Below are 14,820 nucleotides of genomic sequence, written 5' to 3'. Positions count from 1 at the left end.
TGTAACGGATACGTACAGTACAGTACAAAACAGCGTAAGATACATACAATATTACAATTTTCGTACAGTGCCCGCATGATCGCTTGAAAATGCCCCGCCAAATTCCAGAACACACCTCACCACACAACGCTGAACTAATCAAACGTATAGGAGGCTCGATTTGGCTTCATTGGCTTATTTCAAGGCATAATTTAGCTTGTTGAATACATAGGCTCGAGATAGGTAGTTGGTTTGGCCTGGATTACCTAAGCTATCCTTGGTTTGCTTGTAGGGTGATGACATCATCCAACAAACTGCAAAAGAACCGACACCACCCGGTGCTGCTGTTTGAGTGGGAGCAGTCGGTGCGGCTTGTACTATGTACAATCGGCAAGCCATGTTCTGGCAGGAAGCTCTCAGGAACACCCAACAGGCACACCCAACAACAGGGTCGCGCGCAAAGTAACCAGCCAATGGAATTGGTTGGGATACAGCATGATTTCAGGCATGAATGCTGGCTTCCCGTCAGTCTCGACTCGCAGGTTGGACAAGTCACGCATTAAAAATAAGAAGGCGTACAGCATGGTGTTGGTACCAGCGGTGATGACGATGTTGGACTTGCTTGGCCATGGATGTTGGCCTAGTTGCCGATCCCTGAATTCCGACGGCAGTGCCTCTTCGTTATATAGACTGCCGAGTGCCTCCACACGCTGGGAACACAGAAACAGAGCTTCGCACAACTTCAGTTCACCAGCCCAGCACCCAGGTAATTGCATCGACAATTCAGTAGCAGTAGCACCCCGTCCTCGGCCGTCAAAACACCACATTCCCACAACCATAACCATTATCTACGGATCAAAACCAGCACCCCAAAACCCAAAATGATCCTCGCAGAGCTCTTCTCCATCATCCTGCGGCTGGCCGAGCTGGCCTTTGCCGCCATCGTCGCCGGGCTGAACGGGGATTACCTGCACGCGGTGCACGGCGTGTCGGCGTGGCACCTGGGCCGCTTCATCTACACCGAGGTGGTGGCCGGGCTAGCCATGCTGCTCGCCATCATCTGGCTGTTCCCCTTCAGCAGCTCCTTCATCCACTGGCCTGCCGACTTTATCATGAGTGTCTGCTGGTTTGCGGCATTTGGGTTGTTGGTGGATTGGTTGGGCCAGTCCTGCGGGTGAGTTCATGTTATCCCTTACCTTAGAGAATGTGCTGTTGATTGGTGCATGTTAAAAGGGACGTTTTTGACTGGCGCGGCCTCGACTTTTACGGCACGGCCACCTGCGCGCAGTGGAAGGCCACCGTTGCCTTTACGTTTTTGAGCGCCATCTGCTGGCTGGCGAGCGCCATTCTAGGGTAGGCAACCTCGCTCGTCCCAGTTTCTGTGAGATACTGACTGAATTGCGAAAGCATCTACTGGGTCCGCCGCCACACCGTCACAGTCGCCGATGGCCCTTACCACCGTCGCCGCTGGTATCGTTCGCGCGTCTAAAGGTGGTTGCAACTTGCAAGAGAAGAACTACCTACTTACGCCAAGGGATCATTGGCCTAAAGTACCCACATGTCCGATTTGCTTACAGCGGCATCTTTGAGTCTATGTTTACAGTGATACCCGACTTACATGTATCATCACCATCCTTTCTGCAACTCTCTTTATTTCTTGAGCTCTCGGCAAACCCAATTAATTTGATGGAGGAAGCAAGGCCTGTTCTTCAACTAGTTGCTTGAGGCTCTTAGACCTATGAGAAATGCTGTGGATGGGACGAGTTTGCTTGGAGAATTGCCTGTCCGTCCATGAAACTGATGGAAATCTACTCACTCGAGTCACTATACCCCCTATCTATCAGCTGTACCGCATTCTCCGACAGGGGAATGCATTAATTTGATGTTTAATTGACGTTTAATGCTTTGATGAGAGAACAACTAGCATTGATCCGCGGGTGTAAATGACTCTACTGCCATGGACTCGTCAACGTTGACCTCAAAACATGCTGCGCACCTCAGTTAGTGTTTGGAGGAGGAACCGCTGGGCTCAATGACGTCAATGCCTCATGCGTCATCCCATTCGAAGAGACCAGGGGTGCTTGCGCCTCAGGACCAGGGTACGTCAAGCCACGCATATGACGTCAGTTCTCTTCTTCCACATCGTCTACCGGTACAAACTTGCGAAGCATTGGATGAAAACACCGAGGTGTATCGGGTAAGCAAGAACGGCCTCTACGTCTTTGAAAGGGGTAATGTTACTGGGACCGTACCTGCGTAGATACCACAGAAACAGCATAATGTTTGGGCATTCAGCGACGTACAGCGTGGGGCGCAGACATACAGATGTCCATCTTTAGCATCATCAGGACCCTTATTTGTACATGCAACGTAGATCAGTAACGTCACCAGCCACAGGGTCCTGCTCGTTTGCCGCTCCATGACGCCAGATCTCACCAACTTCACACCCGCTACAAGCCACACACGAGTTAGCGATCCACATGGGAAGCAGTCAGAACCAGTCCAAGTGGCTCTCGATCGACGATACGACGTAGCCCCTTTCTTAGGCTGGTCTCGGCTGTGTCAGGATGTGGGGAAGCCGTACCTGGCAGCATGCTTTGCTCCCATCAGCAGACTGCCGCCCATTGTTCTCCAAGGCCTGGGCGTAGCAATCATGACGACACATGAAGTAATGGCCCCCCTTTTCTTGGCACCGGCACTGGTCCCTGAACCAGCGGGGATGCATCTTGGTTACCCGTAGGCAGGCGCTAGCTGATCAAACTGGCCAAGATGATGCCATTGACGCCATGCGACGCCAACGGCAACCGTTGGGATCAGACCGCAGGTGGCTCACAAAGGTGTATATAAGACCCCTTCCCGTCCGTCGATCGAGCCGTTCTAGAATCCCATCATCACAACACAGAACAAACAAAACACTCAACAATCATCAACAACTCCCAAAAGAACCACTCAGTCAGTCAGACATCATCACATCTAAACAACCATCAACATGTCCGGAATGATGAACAAGATCAAGGAAGCCGTCAAGGGCGGCGGCCACCACCAGGAAGCCTCCGAGGGCAGCCACGGCCCGCACAACAGCCGCGTCGCTAACGCCGCCGACCCGCGCGTCGACTCTGACCGCGACCACTCTCGCACCATGGGCACTGGCATGGGCACCGGCCGCACCGCCGGCCACGGCGAGTACGGCAGCGGCACCGGCGGGTACGGCACCAGCACAGGCGCCTCTGAGGGCGCCTACGGCCCGCACAGCTCTCGCCTCGCCAACGCTGCAGACCCCCGGGTCGACTCTGACCGCGACAACTCACGCACCGTTGGCGGCATAGGCAGCGGCACACACACCAGCCACACTACTGGTAGCGGCCCCATGGGCATGTTCGGCAGCACCGGTACGCATGGCACCTCCGAGGGCGCCTACGGCCCGCACAGCTCGCGCATGGCCAATGCGGCTGACCCGCGCGTCGACTCTGACCGCGACAACTCACGGACTGTTGGCGGCACCGGGGCTGGTACTGGCTTCGGCACTGGCAGCACCGGCACTTCGTCAGGTTTCAGCGGGCTCGGCAGCAGCACGCACGGCACCCACACCGGCGGTACCTCAGGATTTGGGAGCAGCACACATGGTCACACCGGTGTCGGTTCTGGTGTGACGGGCATGACAGGCACCCACGGCGCGACAGCGGGGACATATGGCCCGCACGGTTCGCGCATGGCCAATGCCGCTGATCCTCGTGTTGATTCCGACCGTGACGGCCGTGGCGCTTTGGGCACTGGCCCGGGCCCCGCGCCCAACACGGCCGGCCCGCACAAGAGCGACATGGCCAACAAGATGGACCCGCGCGTCGATTCTGATCTCGACGGGAGCAAGACCATGGGCGGGAACAAGACGTATCAGTAAGTAAGTAAGAGCGTTTGGCTTGGATTGGTGTGGTGAAATTGTGGGAAGGGCAGATGCTGACTTGGTGACAGATCTGATACCTTCAACCGGGACCCAACCGATGCTGCACAGGTACCGCCTTCAGTTTTGAGACAACACCTTGGCGCCCCTTCCATCGAACACGACGATGATACCCACCACCGGGAGAGGCGCAACAGTGTAAGAACGCACCAGGAGACGTTCAGCGGTATCTGAGGATATTGGGCAGAATGTGCTACCAATAATGGATTATGATCGGCTTTTCTTTGTATCGTTAGCAATTCCATACCACCTTGCACTGGGTAATCAGGGCAAAGATTGAGAGGAATGTAGATTAATATTCCCACTCACCCAATGACCGCTTTATGAGTTGCTCGTAACGCTCATTATTTTCGTGAGATACTGTGTCTTGGAACCCCGGCTGCATTCGACATGACACGACTTAGGAGAAAGTTATCTTCCTCCCCATCAAACTCTGGAAAGCATCGTCGAGAGCCTTCCTTTTCCTAGCTCCAACATCATCCTCATTCCGCTGGCTCTCCTCTTCATCTTCACCGTCCGAGCCTTCAAGCTGCGGCAGCCAAGCTCGTATCTGCCCATCCAAATGTGCACTGTAGATACCGCCAGCAGCGTTGGTCCCTCCCATGACTACCCCGCTGGAACTGCCGCCGCCGCCGGCTCCTCTCCACACGACTGTCCAAAGTCAGCACGCAACTGCGAATAAAAATTGGGAATAGCATACTGCTCGTCAACCTGTTTTTAACAGTCCTCTCTCCCCCACGCTCAGCCCTGACAGAAGCCACCGCCGGCCCCGTACCACGCAACCTCGTGACAATAGTCCCCTCATGCAGCTCCATAACCAAAATCTCCGTCTCATTCGGGAAGAACAGCAGTTCCCTGCCAGGCGGCGTCAGCCCAGTGGGAGAAACAAACATAGTCACCCTGCCCAGCTGGCTGTTCCGGATGCTCGGCCCAAAGTTGGCCAGGGTATTCGCGCCCGTCGCGGCGTCCCAGACGCGAATCCGCCGGTCGTGGCCCGCCGAGATGATATAATCCCCATCATCGGTCCAAGCAAGTCCGTTGACCGGGCCGGAATGTGCCTTAACCGACAACCTTGGCCCATCCCCCCTACCACCACCACCCCCATTACTACCGGTACCAATCCCAACAGCATCCTCACAATCCAACATCCCCACCAACCCCCCCGCGCCCCTCCTGACATCCCAAATCCTCACCCCCCCATCCACCGACCCCGCAGCAAGCACATGCTCATGCGCAGGCGACCAGGCAAGCGCCAGCGTCGGCCCCGCAGCACCGCCCATCGGTCCGGGGACGACCAGCGACTGGACAGCGGCCGCCGAGCGCAGGTCGACAAGCTTCACGGCCGGGTGCTGCGTGCCACACGCAACCAGCAGGTTGGAGGATGCGACGGGAGACATGGCGTGCGTATGCACCTTGGCGCCGAGGTCAAAGCTGCCTGATACCTGTGCCTGTGAGGTGGACCAGAGTTTGAGGGTTTGGTCGTAGGAGGTGGAGAGGAAGGCGCCTGGGTCGAGGGGGTAGAAGGAGAGGTGGGTTATTCCGAAGCGGTGGGCTGCCGCGGCGGTGGGGGAGTTGCTGGTGATGGTGCTGGTGCTGGTGTTGTTGGCGCGTGGTATGGTGGCCAGCGGGCGGTAGGTATGTGCTTGTGGTGGTGAGGATGGGTTGGAGCATTGCTCGAGATCCCACAGCTTGATGGTCCCGTCTGAGCCGCCGGAGATGAGTCTAAGGTAAGGCGGGCAGCGCGGGACGCAAAGGCGTGTCGATTGGTTAGCGCAGTCCAGAACTGACCGGAGGAAGGACGCTACTCACATTCGGCCATCGAAGCGCTCCAAAGCCAGCGCACTCACGCCAGCCTGGTGAGCCCAGATAGACGACGACGACGACGACGGCTGGAGCCGGTGGTTGTCGTTGTCATTGCTATGGGCAGCAGAGTTCCGGACTAATGATGTCGCAGCGCTGACTGCATGTCTCTGGCCACTGCCACCCACCAGAGAGCGTTCTCCGCCATCGAAACGGAAGCGCGGGGCGGCGGCGAACGACCTCAGAAGTGAGCTTGTCTGGATCCGGGCAAACACTTCCGGGCCCACGTTGCCCGTGGACCGCTCAAAGAGAAGCGAGTTCATGCCATGGGGTCGGATCTTCCAGTGCGATATTTGTACGATACACCCAGGGGTCACTACCTTACGTTTGGTCGGATGAGGGAGGGTACCTGCGGTCGGGGTTCAGATGAACGGATGCGACTACCATACAGTTGCGCATTATGTCTGAATGACCCACTTTTACTTACCTAGTTAGGAAGGAATCCAGGCGCCAGGGTTTGCAGGTTCAGTCACATGACCTGCCCCACACACCACTTCATTAGCATTCCTTAGCTCGGAGCTCGACGCTCATCCGAATCATCATCACTTCGTTCTTCCATCTTGGTTCCACGCAACACCAATTCCCCGCAACTAATCAATCCCTCAAGACAAAGGCCTGGAAAATGAGGTAAAGTAAGCTAAGTCGGAGGCTCGATTTGCTTTGATTGGGGAGTTAGATTGCCCAATGGAATTGAAATGAGGGAACCAGGCAAGATCAGCAAAGAGCCTGGCCCTGAGTCGGACTGACTTGGCCCCTACACCGCAAATTGGACGATGAAGCACGAGCCAACCGGTACGATGGTAATGAGTCCCTAAGGTATTCTTCTGGTTGCATAAGCCAGTAGAATATGTTGAGGGCGGATTAGCCCATTCGGGTCAGAAGCGGTCGAACGTCAAACGACAGTTTCAGTTTCTATGTGCCCTCCAGCTTTGTCATGCCTCCTGCAGCTGGTTTTCACTTAAGATGTCATCATGTAAGGCTTTGCAGGTCCCTAGGTTGACTGTCAGGCGCGGTCCAGCTGGACGGAACGGGGCTAGCTGGGGGACGGCACCCTGCCCGCCGGCGATAGTGTGCGCCTCGGCTTCACACCACACCTTGATTAGGAAAGGGCCCGGGAGCGAGGCAGAACATCACAATAACCTAAACAGTCTGTTGTGTTGGCCAAAGAGCATAGAAGGATGAGATCCCATCGCCTTGATAACATCCGCCCGGATCTCCAGTTTCCTCTAAGTGGACTGGACTCTACATACAACCATCGACGGTTTGTCCGGTGATTGGAACATCGCAGCTCAAGTCGTCGAGCTCGACGCCCCAACAGAACAACCTCCGAGTCTCTCTCACTGGTCCGAAGAGGGCCAGTACTGGTTCTTCCCCAACACGAGGTCCTTTTGTCCGCCATGTCCGTTCAAATCGTGCCAGGCTTCAGCCTCACCAACCGGCTGATTCTCTACGCCAGTCTCCTACTTTCCCCAGCTCAGTTCGTGTCAGGCTTGGGCAACCCTTGCCCGAGCAATATCGGCTTTCTCGCGTACAACTTGTACACCCAGATCGCCTGGCACAAGGCCGTTACGGGAGATAGCGACATCCACGCGCTATCGCTGATTCTGCCGCACTTCAACCTGATCTACGCCGTGACCTATGTGGGCGGCGTCAGTTCCGGCAGCCTAATCTGGGGCGTCCCGCTCGGCCTTGGCACCACCAGCGTCCTGATTCTCAACACGGTCTCCTCTTGGAAAGCCTGGGCGGTGCACCAGCCGCGGGGTTACGGCGTCTACCAGTTCTTCTTCTATGGCTGGCGCACCATCGACGAGGACTTCCACAAGTATCTCTTCCTGCTCTGGCATATCTTCGATTCGCTCTGGTGCGCTGGCGGGATCTACATGGCGATCTTCCTCGCCATCACTATGTCGGAAGTGGGGAAGGAGGCCAGGTGGTATCGCACATACCTTGCCATCCCCCTGGGGTCCATTGGCGTGCTGGTTTTTCTCGCCTGGCCTCTAATCTTGTGGACGGAGCTCATCATAGCGCGGAACCAGATCGTGTCCGAGACCGACATGACGGCGGTGTGGTTGTTTGTTGCGCAGGTGGTGACTATGTTGATTCCAAAGTGCATTGTGGATCTGTCATGCTTCAGGGGCAAGGAGGAGCCTCAGGACTCGGACTCTACTTCTGTGGTCTAACTTGGATATGGGCACTTCGCTGGATCCAAACTTTGAACGGTTGGAACAAGGGGTCACTGATCTACAGGGCCACTTCAAGTCGGAACGCATATAGACCCTCTATCTTATAGACGGTGGCTTTTAGAAGAGCGTTTTCTCTCACGTATTAAGCAGGTGGGAGGAACAAGTAGCGGCATGCAATGGGACCTACTCCGTACCTTAACGTCGAGTCACGGCAAGCCTTACGTCCATAGAAAGGACAATCGTGGCGCATTTCGAGCATCCCCGGCGCCACACGGACCAGTCTCGCCGCCAAAAATCACCCTTTCTAACGGAGGTTCCTGCATCGACAGTTCGACACTACAGTTAGACCTACACATAACGATTCTCCGTCAAGGCATAATGATTACCTGCCTTTGACGGTCAATATCCTGGGCCCATCGTTATTTGTATGGGAAATCGCTAGTTCCTGGTCACAACAAAGAGATCTCGGTGTACTGTATTATCAACGCCGTGGACGAGTCCATCATATCCCGGGCAACGGGCAGAAGTGGGTAAACACATGGAAGAGCTTGTAGGATCCCTTGGCGAATGGCCGATTAACAGTTCTGCTCTCGGAAATCAACCTTCTACGCTTAACAACGACCAGCCAAAGGTCCATGACAGTACTTTTATTAACATTAACCAGTACAGAGCTCGCGGATATCATAACGCATAACGCATAACCCACCTCACCCAAGCATTCTCAACCAGCCCAGACATCATCTCCGCACCATCAACCCAGCGTCGCCGCATGTATATCAAAAACACTATTCCTCCACCCATCCCGTTCATTCTCCCTAATCCTCTGCGGCGCCTGCGTAGCCTCCTCCCTCCACAACCTAACAATACTTCCCGGCGCATAAACCCCCTCAAACACCCCCCCGCCAGGCTCAGCGACACCCACACGGACATCAAGATCCGGATTATCCGCCGGCGTCAGCCTCGCAAGAACAGCCTTGAAAAACGTCCTCAAATCATCGGGATCAGCAATGCGCGTGGCCCGGAGCCGCTCGCGGGCGTAGATGATCTCGCGGTTGGCGAAATGCAGCGCCTCGGCGATGGCGCTTGCCACTTTCATCTCAATCGCCTTGCGGATCAGTGGTTTCAGGACGGGCTTGAACAGCCAGGACAAGAAGCTAAACTTGCTCTGGCGGAGGGTCCAGTTGAGCTTGTGGATGCGCACGCGGACGTTTCGCAGGGACAGGATCTTCTCGAGGCGGTCCCGGCCGATTTCAACATCAAGCTGGATGTCGAGCCCCCGCTCGTCCAGCGCGAAGGAGGCGATCCCCTGGTCTGCGAGGCGTAAGAGCCCGGAGTGAGCACGCAGCCAGAAGCCGATCTCTTCGCCGCGGATGGACAGGCCGTCGATCCGGATCCGGGCTAGGGATTTGATGGCTGAGGTTGTGCGGAACCGGGCCTTGCGGATCTCGAAGTCGTTGAGCGTCTCGATGCGCAGCTTGTAGGGGAAGAAGGATGTGTTGTTGACCGTCAAGCCGGGCTCTAGGATGAAGTTCTCGAGCAGGAGGTCTACTTGGGGTGTGGAGATTTCGAGGCGAGGGATGGGCACGTAGTTGACTGATTGGACAAGCAAGGGGACAAACACGTGGATGGCGTCTGCTACCAGGTCCGTATTCGTATAATGATGCTTGGGTGAGAGGATCTTGCCAATCGTCGCCGATGTCTTGAGGAGTGCAGTTACGTCCTTGTCCCTGAGCACTGCGTAGAAAGTAGACTGCAGCTGTGTGAGCAACCCGTCTACGTCGTCTCGCAAAGAGGAGTGGGCGGATAATTGGCGGGATTTGGCGCGGAGGTCCTGGAACCGCTGCTCGGCATGGTCAAAGAAGGATGGGTCGGTGAACATGTCTTGCACGGCGTTTCCAAGCTGGCCGATGAGCTCTTCAAAATCGGGATCGCTACGGCTGTGTTCCATGACTGCCTTAAAACGCTTCTCCAGCTCTTCCCATTCTTTTGCCTCACCAAACGACCTGATGAAGGCCCAGAAATTCTGCAAAGCCCGGTCCGTCTCGGGGTTACGGTCGACATCTTCGTCTGCGGCCTGCAGCGTGTCGCTGGCAATGCGAGAGTAAACCATGGCGTAACGCCTGAGGAGCAGCGACAGCGTTGAGACCGAATCGGAGTAGTCGCGACGCTGTCGGAGTTTGAGCACCGCTTGCCTCAGACGGGCGATCATGGTGTCTTTCTCCGGGCCCTCTAGTTTACTGGCGATGCTGTTCTCGGCGCCTTCGACCACAGTGGAAGCGCTGCCACTCAGGACAGTGGCGATTTCGGTGGTCTGGTCGGCTAGGTCTTGCTGCGACGGCGGGCTGTGAGAGTCCTTGCCCGGCTCTTTGAGTGAATCCTGTTCTTCGGCGGAAGGCTCAAGACGCTTTCCAGCCTCCTTGGAGGCTTCGGACAGAGCAAAAGCAGTGTCTTTGAAGACCTCCCGGGCAACCACATTGAGGTCGCTCAGGAACAAGCGGAAATCCGAGTTGGTGAGAAGAAGGGAGCCAACGGTTTGAAGGCTGCTGTAGACTAAAGTTCGTGTTAGAAAATGCGCAGAGCGTGCCCCTGGGATATACATACTGGCAGCTGTGTCGGCCTTGGCCTTGGCCTTGCTGGCGCGCTCAGCGATGTGCTCCATATCGACGGCGACCCTCGCTTGCGACAGATACCAGATAAAGTCCTGGATCTGGTCGCCAGAGTTCTTGTCCTGCAGAAGCTGGATGAGCTGCTTGATCCATTGCTTGGTATAGTGCACCAGGGCCTGGCCCGAGTCGCTGAGCTGAGCATTGTCTGGGTTCAGAACGTCTGAGGCAAGAAGAGTGCGGAGGCTGGCAATGGCCTGCTCGTTTGACGGCATGAAGCCCTTGGACAGGGCCCGGAGCATCTGGTACGTGTGGAGCTTCTGATGCAGCCGCCGCTGCAGCGCCGTCTCGTCATCGTACCGCGGCAGTAGAGGCTCCTGCTCGGCCGACCGTCGGCGATTGCGACGGCCGCCGGACCCAACACACCACGACCACCACGACGACATTGACATGACTGCGAGGCTATCTCACAGGTGGCAGCTCCGGAGCACCTTACACTGTAGTGTTAGTGGCGGGTGAATTTTCCGAGTGAGTATCAACATTCAACAAGGAGCCCGTTGTTGAAGTGTTGGAAGACATTGGACGTTGGATGTCGACATTGTGAGCCGTCATGCTAAGTTGAACGGTCGCAATGACGGACCATGACGTCAACTACTTCGCACAAGAACCGGCGCACTCCTCACATCTTGCTGTCCGAGCCTACATATTTCAGGGGCGCATTGAAACGGCCAACTGGTTCAACTCAAGATTTTGAGATGTGTTGGTAGGCATTGCCAGATATCAGCCCATTGCTCAGCGGTCAGAACGAACACTCAATTCATGATGAACTGTCGTGGATAAGATGATATTTGACAGCGGATCCAACCTGGAAGTTTGGTCGGCTTTGGGCGGCACTACGGATCTAGGTTGTGGAGCCACATCATCCAACCAATAATTTCTGGAGCACAGCCACAGGGTCTTCAGCGGGGTCATTGGCGTAGGGACGTCATCAAATCACGGGGCATCCGAACCTGCTGATGCTGCTCCGAGGCCGAATCCGGGCCCCTGTGACTGCCCCGCTAAGCCCCACCCCGCCTGCACCAAGCCAGGGCCGAACTCCAGGCACTCCTCGAGAAGTGTACGGTTGACCCTGTATGTAGATCACATCCCGCATACACGTGTACTCGGTGTTTGCAGCGATCCAATACTTCCAAGCTTTACACAAGGGAAACCGAAGGCAAGGGGCCAGCCTGTCACTGCTTTCATTGTCTAGGTACCCGGTAACGTTACCGAGATTCTCACTCTGCATCAAGTGTTCGGGGGCCTCCGCTAAAGATGCTGTGGAAACTCGGCTTCTTTCATGTCTTTCTCGGTTCTCACGGATCGGGCATACGGCACTGCCACATTCCACTGTGAACTCTAAGTTGGTTAAAAGTCGAGTCACTTGCAGGACCTTAGCCTGGGCAACAGAAACCCAAGACACGCCTGATTAGTATTCTCGGGTTACATACACTGTTGCACAACGGTGCGTGGCGTTGTGTCGGGCTGATCGCTTCCAGTCTAGCCAGAGCTTCTGCGTCACCACCAACCTTGCCAAGTCTCGCTCACGCACCATTCCCCCGCGAGGCAAAACCTCAAGGCTTACCTACCCTTCGCCGCGATTTTGACTATCTAGATACTGGACATTATCACTACCGAGCGCATTGTTCAAGTCTTGCATTCATCGCCGACGACGCTGATCTCGAAAAAGGAATACCGCTGGTATGGATTCCAGCGGGCTCAAACGGAAGGACACCACAAAGGGTCCGCCTCTGCGCATCTTATCGCTTGGTAAGTTTCATGATTCAAGTATTTTTCTGCAGCCCTGGTTGTGTGGTACTGATCGCTCGCGTGATAGACGGAGGAGGCGTGCGCGGTTACTCGATGTTCCTCATTCTCCAGGAGGTGATGCACCGGACCTTTGTCGAGATTGAAGGGCGAGCGCCGCGCCGGAACGAGATTCCAAAGCCCTGCGACCACTTCGACCTCATAGTCGGCACTGGCACCGGCGGCCTGATTGCGCTGATGCTCGGCCGATTGCGCCTCGACATTGAGACATGCAAGGAACTCTATGTCCGGCTAACGCGCATGGTTTTCGAGACGGACAAGACCATCGCGGGGATACCCTATCGCTCAACATTGTTCAAGGCGACCAAACTAGAGGAGGCAATCATGCAATGTGTCAGAGAGCACACCGTCTACGAGAGAGAAGGGAACGACTATTCAGATGTCAGCAGCGCTGGTGTGTTGAGTCCCGTTTCCCGCACAAGCGCCTCGTACCCGAGGAGGCACTCCAGCAACGCGAGCGTCGTGAGCTTCAGCGCCCGAGGGCCCGGTGCCCAGACTGTCAGGCCCCCGATATCGTCTTCCCGCTGGGGTGATCCGAATGCTCGTTTATACGACGAGAGGGAAAACCGGACCAAGACGTTAGCCTATCTTTTTTTCTTGAGTCAGTCGCGTCATGTAACTGCGTAGCTAACTCCTGATTCTAGCGCTGTCACGGCCATGTACAAAGGCAGCACAAAAGGCAATGCGCCCGCCTTGCTGCGCTCCTACGACTCGAGGCGAGAGCCGGCTCCGGAATTCGACTGCAAGATATGGGAAGCCGGCCGGGCGACGTGTGCGATCGGTCTCGCTTTCAAGCCGATCCAGATTGGGCAATCCGTGTTTCACGACGACGGCGCGGGAAACTTCAACCCGTCCATGACGGCACTCGACGAGGCGGTGGTGAATGAGTGGCCTGGCCGGGAGGTTGGCGTGTTCATTAGTGTCGGGACGGGAAAGCGACCAAAGGGCAGCGATTCGAACGCAGCTTTATGGTACGAGGGGTTCCTGGGTGAGTTTGCCGAGGCGAGGAGGAAGTTGATTGCAAAGATTGAGGGCTGCGAACGGATCCACGAGATCATGAAGAAGGAACACTTGGCGAAGCGCGGCGTCAACATCGAAAACTACTACCGGCTCAACGTGGAGGTCGGCGTTGGAGAATTCGGCATGAACGAGTGGCACCGGCTGGCCGATATCAGCACCAAAACGCGGCAGTACCTCGCCCAGGAAGAGGAGCAGAAAATGGTGCAAAGCGCGTCGGCGAAGCTGGCCAAAATCCACTTTGCAAAGCAGCGGTGGGAGCGCCTCGGCGCAGCAGCGCCAGAGTATGCCAAGGCCGCGCCCGAAATCTCGCTCCCGCTCGCGGTCGAGCTGCCAGGGGATTTCCCCATATTTCCTCAACACCAACAACAACAGCACACCCCGCCAGACCGACGCTCGTACGACTCCGGAAGCGACATGCTCCCCGTGCCACATCCCAGCACCCCGTCGCCAAGAAGCTCGGTGGGCGAACCGCCACGTTCGTCGCCCAAACCCAACCAGCAGCCTTTCTCACCAGGCGCCGGCGCAGCCAGCCGGCATAGCAATAATAAGCCGTCCGGCGTGACAATGACGAGCCGGGGTGAAAGGAGTACGGAGGACGCGGACCGGCTCACGGTTAGCGCCCCGACACCGGCGCAGTACCGGACCGCGGCGGGGAGTGATAAGATTGCCATCGTGGGGCCGGATGATTACCCCCGACGCAGCTTCCAGCAGGAACAACCACAACAACAATCCCCGGGAGGGAGCCGCGCGGAACCTCCGCCGCTGCCGCCTAAGACACCGCTTCCTGAGCGCCAGTCGGTGGGGGCGGGGTATGGTGGTGGTGGTGGTGGTGGTGGTCGGCAGGGGACGACGGGCTCGGGCTCGGTGTTGCCTTATCCGCTTGACGATGATACGCCGCCTGTGGTTAACCTGGCGAAGAAGCCTGTTTACAGGCCTAGGTAGTAGGTGCCTAGGTGGTGGTATGATTACTGCCTGCCTAGTTGGCCTAAGAACTTTGTGTAGGCCATGGCATGGCGGGTGTGTGCTGTGCTGTGCTGTGCTGGGTGGGCTGGGGTGTTGGGTTGGCGGTGGCGGTGAAACCAGCTTGCCTTGCCCCATTATTCCCCTTTCTGATGATACGGAGTTACAGTTCATGATGATGATGAGAAATGATACCAACCTAGTTTTAATGGGATGATATGGTCTCAGTCGACATTCCCTATGGAGGGCTGGCGGGGGCTGGGCTGGATTTTGGGTGTATGGTGTTTTATTTGGGTCGGAGATCTCAACTTGTAAATAGAGGCTGGGTGTTGCTTTTCTGTTTGTTTCTTTGACGCTTTAAGCATTGCCATTGTTCGATTTCTCTACCAAA

General features: G+C 56.2%; 6 protein-coding genes across 6 annotated transcripts; 4 read left to right on the top strand and 2 right to left on the bottom strand.

Moving 5' to 3' along the window:
- Positions 1-860: 860 nt before the first annotated feature.
- N656DRAFT_706560 (uncharacterized protein) lies at positions 861-1,468 on the top strand (the record flags this gene model as incomplete). Its single annotated transcript, XM_064811362.1, has 3 exons — positions 861-1,153; positions 1,213-1,332; positions 1,387-1,468. 3 exons carry the CDS (start codon positions 861-863, stop codon positions 1,466-1,468), a joined length of 495 nt encoding a protein of 164 aa, XP_064671260.1.
- A 1,248-nt stretch (positions 1,469-2,716) lies between these two features.
- Positions 2,717-4,024, top strand: N656DRAFT_777671 (uncharacterized protein). The gene is made up of 2 exons (XM_064814868.1): positions 2,717-3,877; positions 3,949-4,024. Exon 1 carries the CDS (start codon positions 2,969-2,971, stop codon positions 3,875-3,877), a length of 909 nt encoding a protein of 302 aa, XP_064671259.1. The 5' UTR covers positions 2,717-2,968; the 3' UTR covers positions 3,949-4,024.
- Positions 4,025-4,188: 164 nt separating this feature from the next.
- On the bottom strand, positions 4,189-6,177 carry N656DRAFT_823165 (WD40 repeat-like protein). Its single transcript, XM_064818427.1, has 3 exons — positions 5,749-6,177; positions 4,638-5,695; positions 4,189-4,588 (listed from the first exon to the last, which is right to left on the bottom strand). The coding sequence occupies exons 1-3, from the start codon at positions 5,754-5,756 to the stop codon at positions 4,338-4,340; spliced, it is 1,317 nt and encodes a 438-aa protein (XP_064671258.1). The 5' UTR covers positions 5,757-6,177; the 3' UTR covers positions 4,189-4,337.
- A 1,017-nt stretch (positions 6,178-7,194) lies between these two features.
- On the top strand, positions 7,195-7,977 carry N656DRAFT_706694 (uncharacterized protein; the record flags this gene model as incomplete). The annotated part of the gene is made up of 1 exon (XM_064811374.1): positions 7,195-7,977. The coding sequence occupies one exon, from the start codon at positions 7,195-7,197 to the stop codon at positions 7,975-7,977; it is 783 nt and encodes a 260-aa protein (XP_064671257.1).
- A 521-nt stretch (positions 7,978-8,498) lies between these two features.
- N656DRAFT_728967 (uncharacterized protein) lies at positions 8,499-11,429 on the bottom strand. The gene is made up of 2 exons (XM_064812609.1): positions 10,582-11,429; positions 8,499-10,530 (listed from the first exon to the last, which is right to left on the bottom strand). Exons 1-2 carry the CDS (start codon positions 11,033-11,035, stop codon positions 8,732-8,734), a joined length of 2,253 nt encoding a protein of 750 aa, XP_064671256.1. The 5' UTR covers positions 11,036-11,429; the 3' UTR covers positions 8,499-8,731.
- Positions 11,430-12,325: 896 nt separating this feature from the next.
- On the top strand, positions 12,326-14,411 carry N656DRAFT_706710 (FabD/lysophospholipase-like protein; the record flags this gene model as incomplete). The annotated part of the gene is made up of 3 exons (XM_064811377.1): positions 12,326-12,392; positions 12,460-13,027; positions 13,094-14,411. The coding sequence occupies 3 exons, from the start codon at positions 12,326-12,328 to the stop codon at positions 14,409-14,411; spliced, it is 1,953 nt and encodes a 650-aa protein (XP_064671255.1).
- Positions 14,412-14,820: the final 409 nt, after the last annotated feature.

Source organism: Canariomyces notabilis (assembly GCF_033297395.1).
Source record: "Canariomyces notabilis strain CBS 508.74 unplaced genomic scaffold N656scaffold_7, whole genome shotgun sequence".
Lineage (NCBI taxonomy): Eukaryota > Fungi > Ascomycota > Sordariomycetes > Sordariales > Chaetomiaceae > Canariomyces > Canariomyces notabilis.
This window is presented reverse-complemented; position numbering and strand designations above follow the sequence as displayed.

Bases quoted from the DNA above. Each gene is read 5' to 3' on its own strand.
- N656DRAFT_777671 (XM_064814868.1), top strand. From the start codon at position 2,969: ATGTCCGGAATGATGAACAAGATCAAGGAAGCCGTCAAGGGCGGCGGC.
- N656DRAFT_823165 (XM_064818427.1), bottom strand. The intron at 4,589-4,637 runs GTATGCTATTCC...GACTTTGGACAG, and splicing joins TAAAAACAGGTTGACGAGCA to TCGTGTGGAGAGGAGCCGGC.
- N656DRAFT_728967 (XM_064812609.1), bottom strand. From the start codon at position 11,035: ATGTCAATGTCGTCGTGGTGGTCGTGGTGTGTTGGGTCCGGCGGCCGT. The intron at 10,531-10,581 runs GTATGTATATCC...CACGAACTTTAG, and splicing joins CAAGGCCGACACAGCTGCCA to TCTACAGCAGCCTTCAAACC.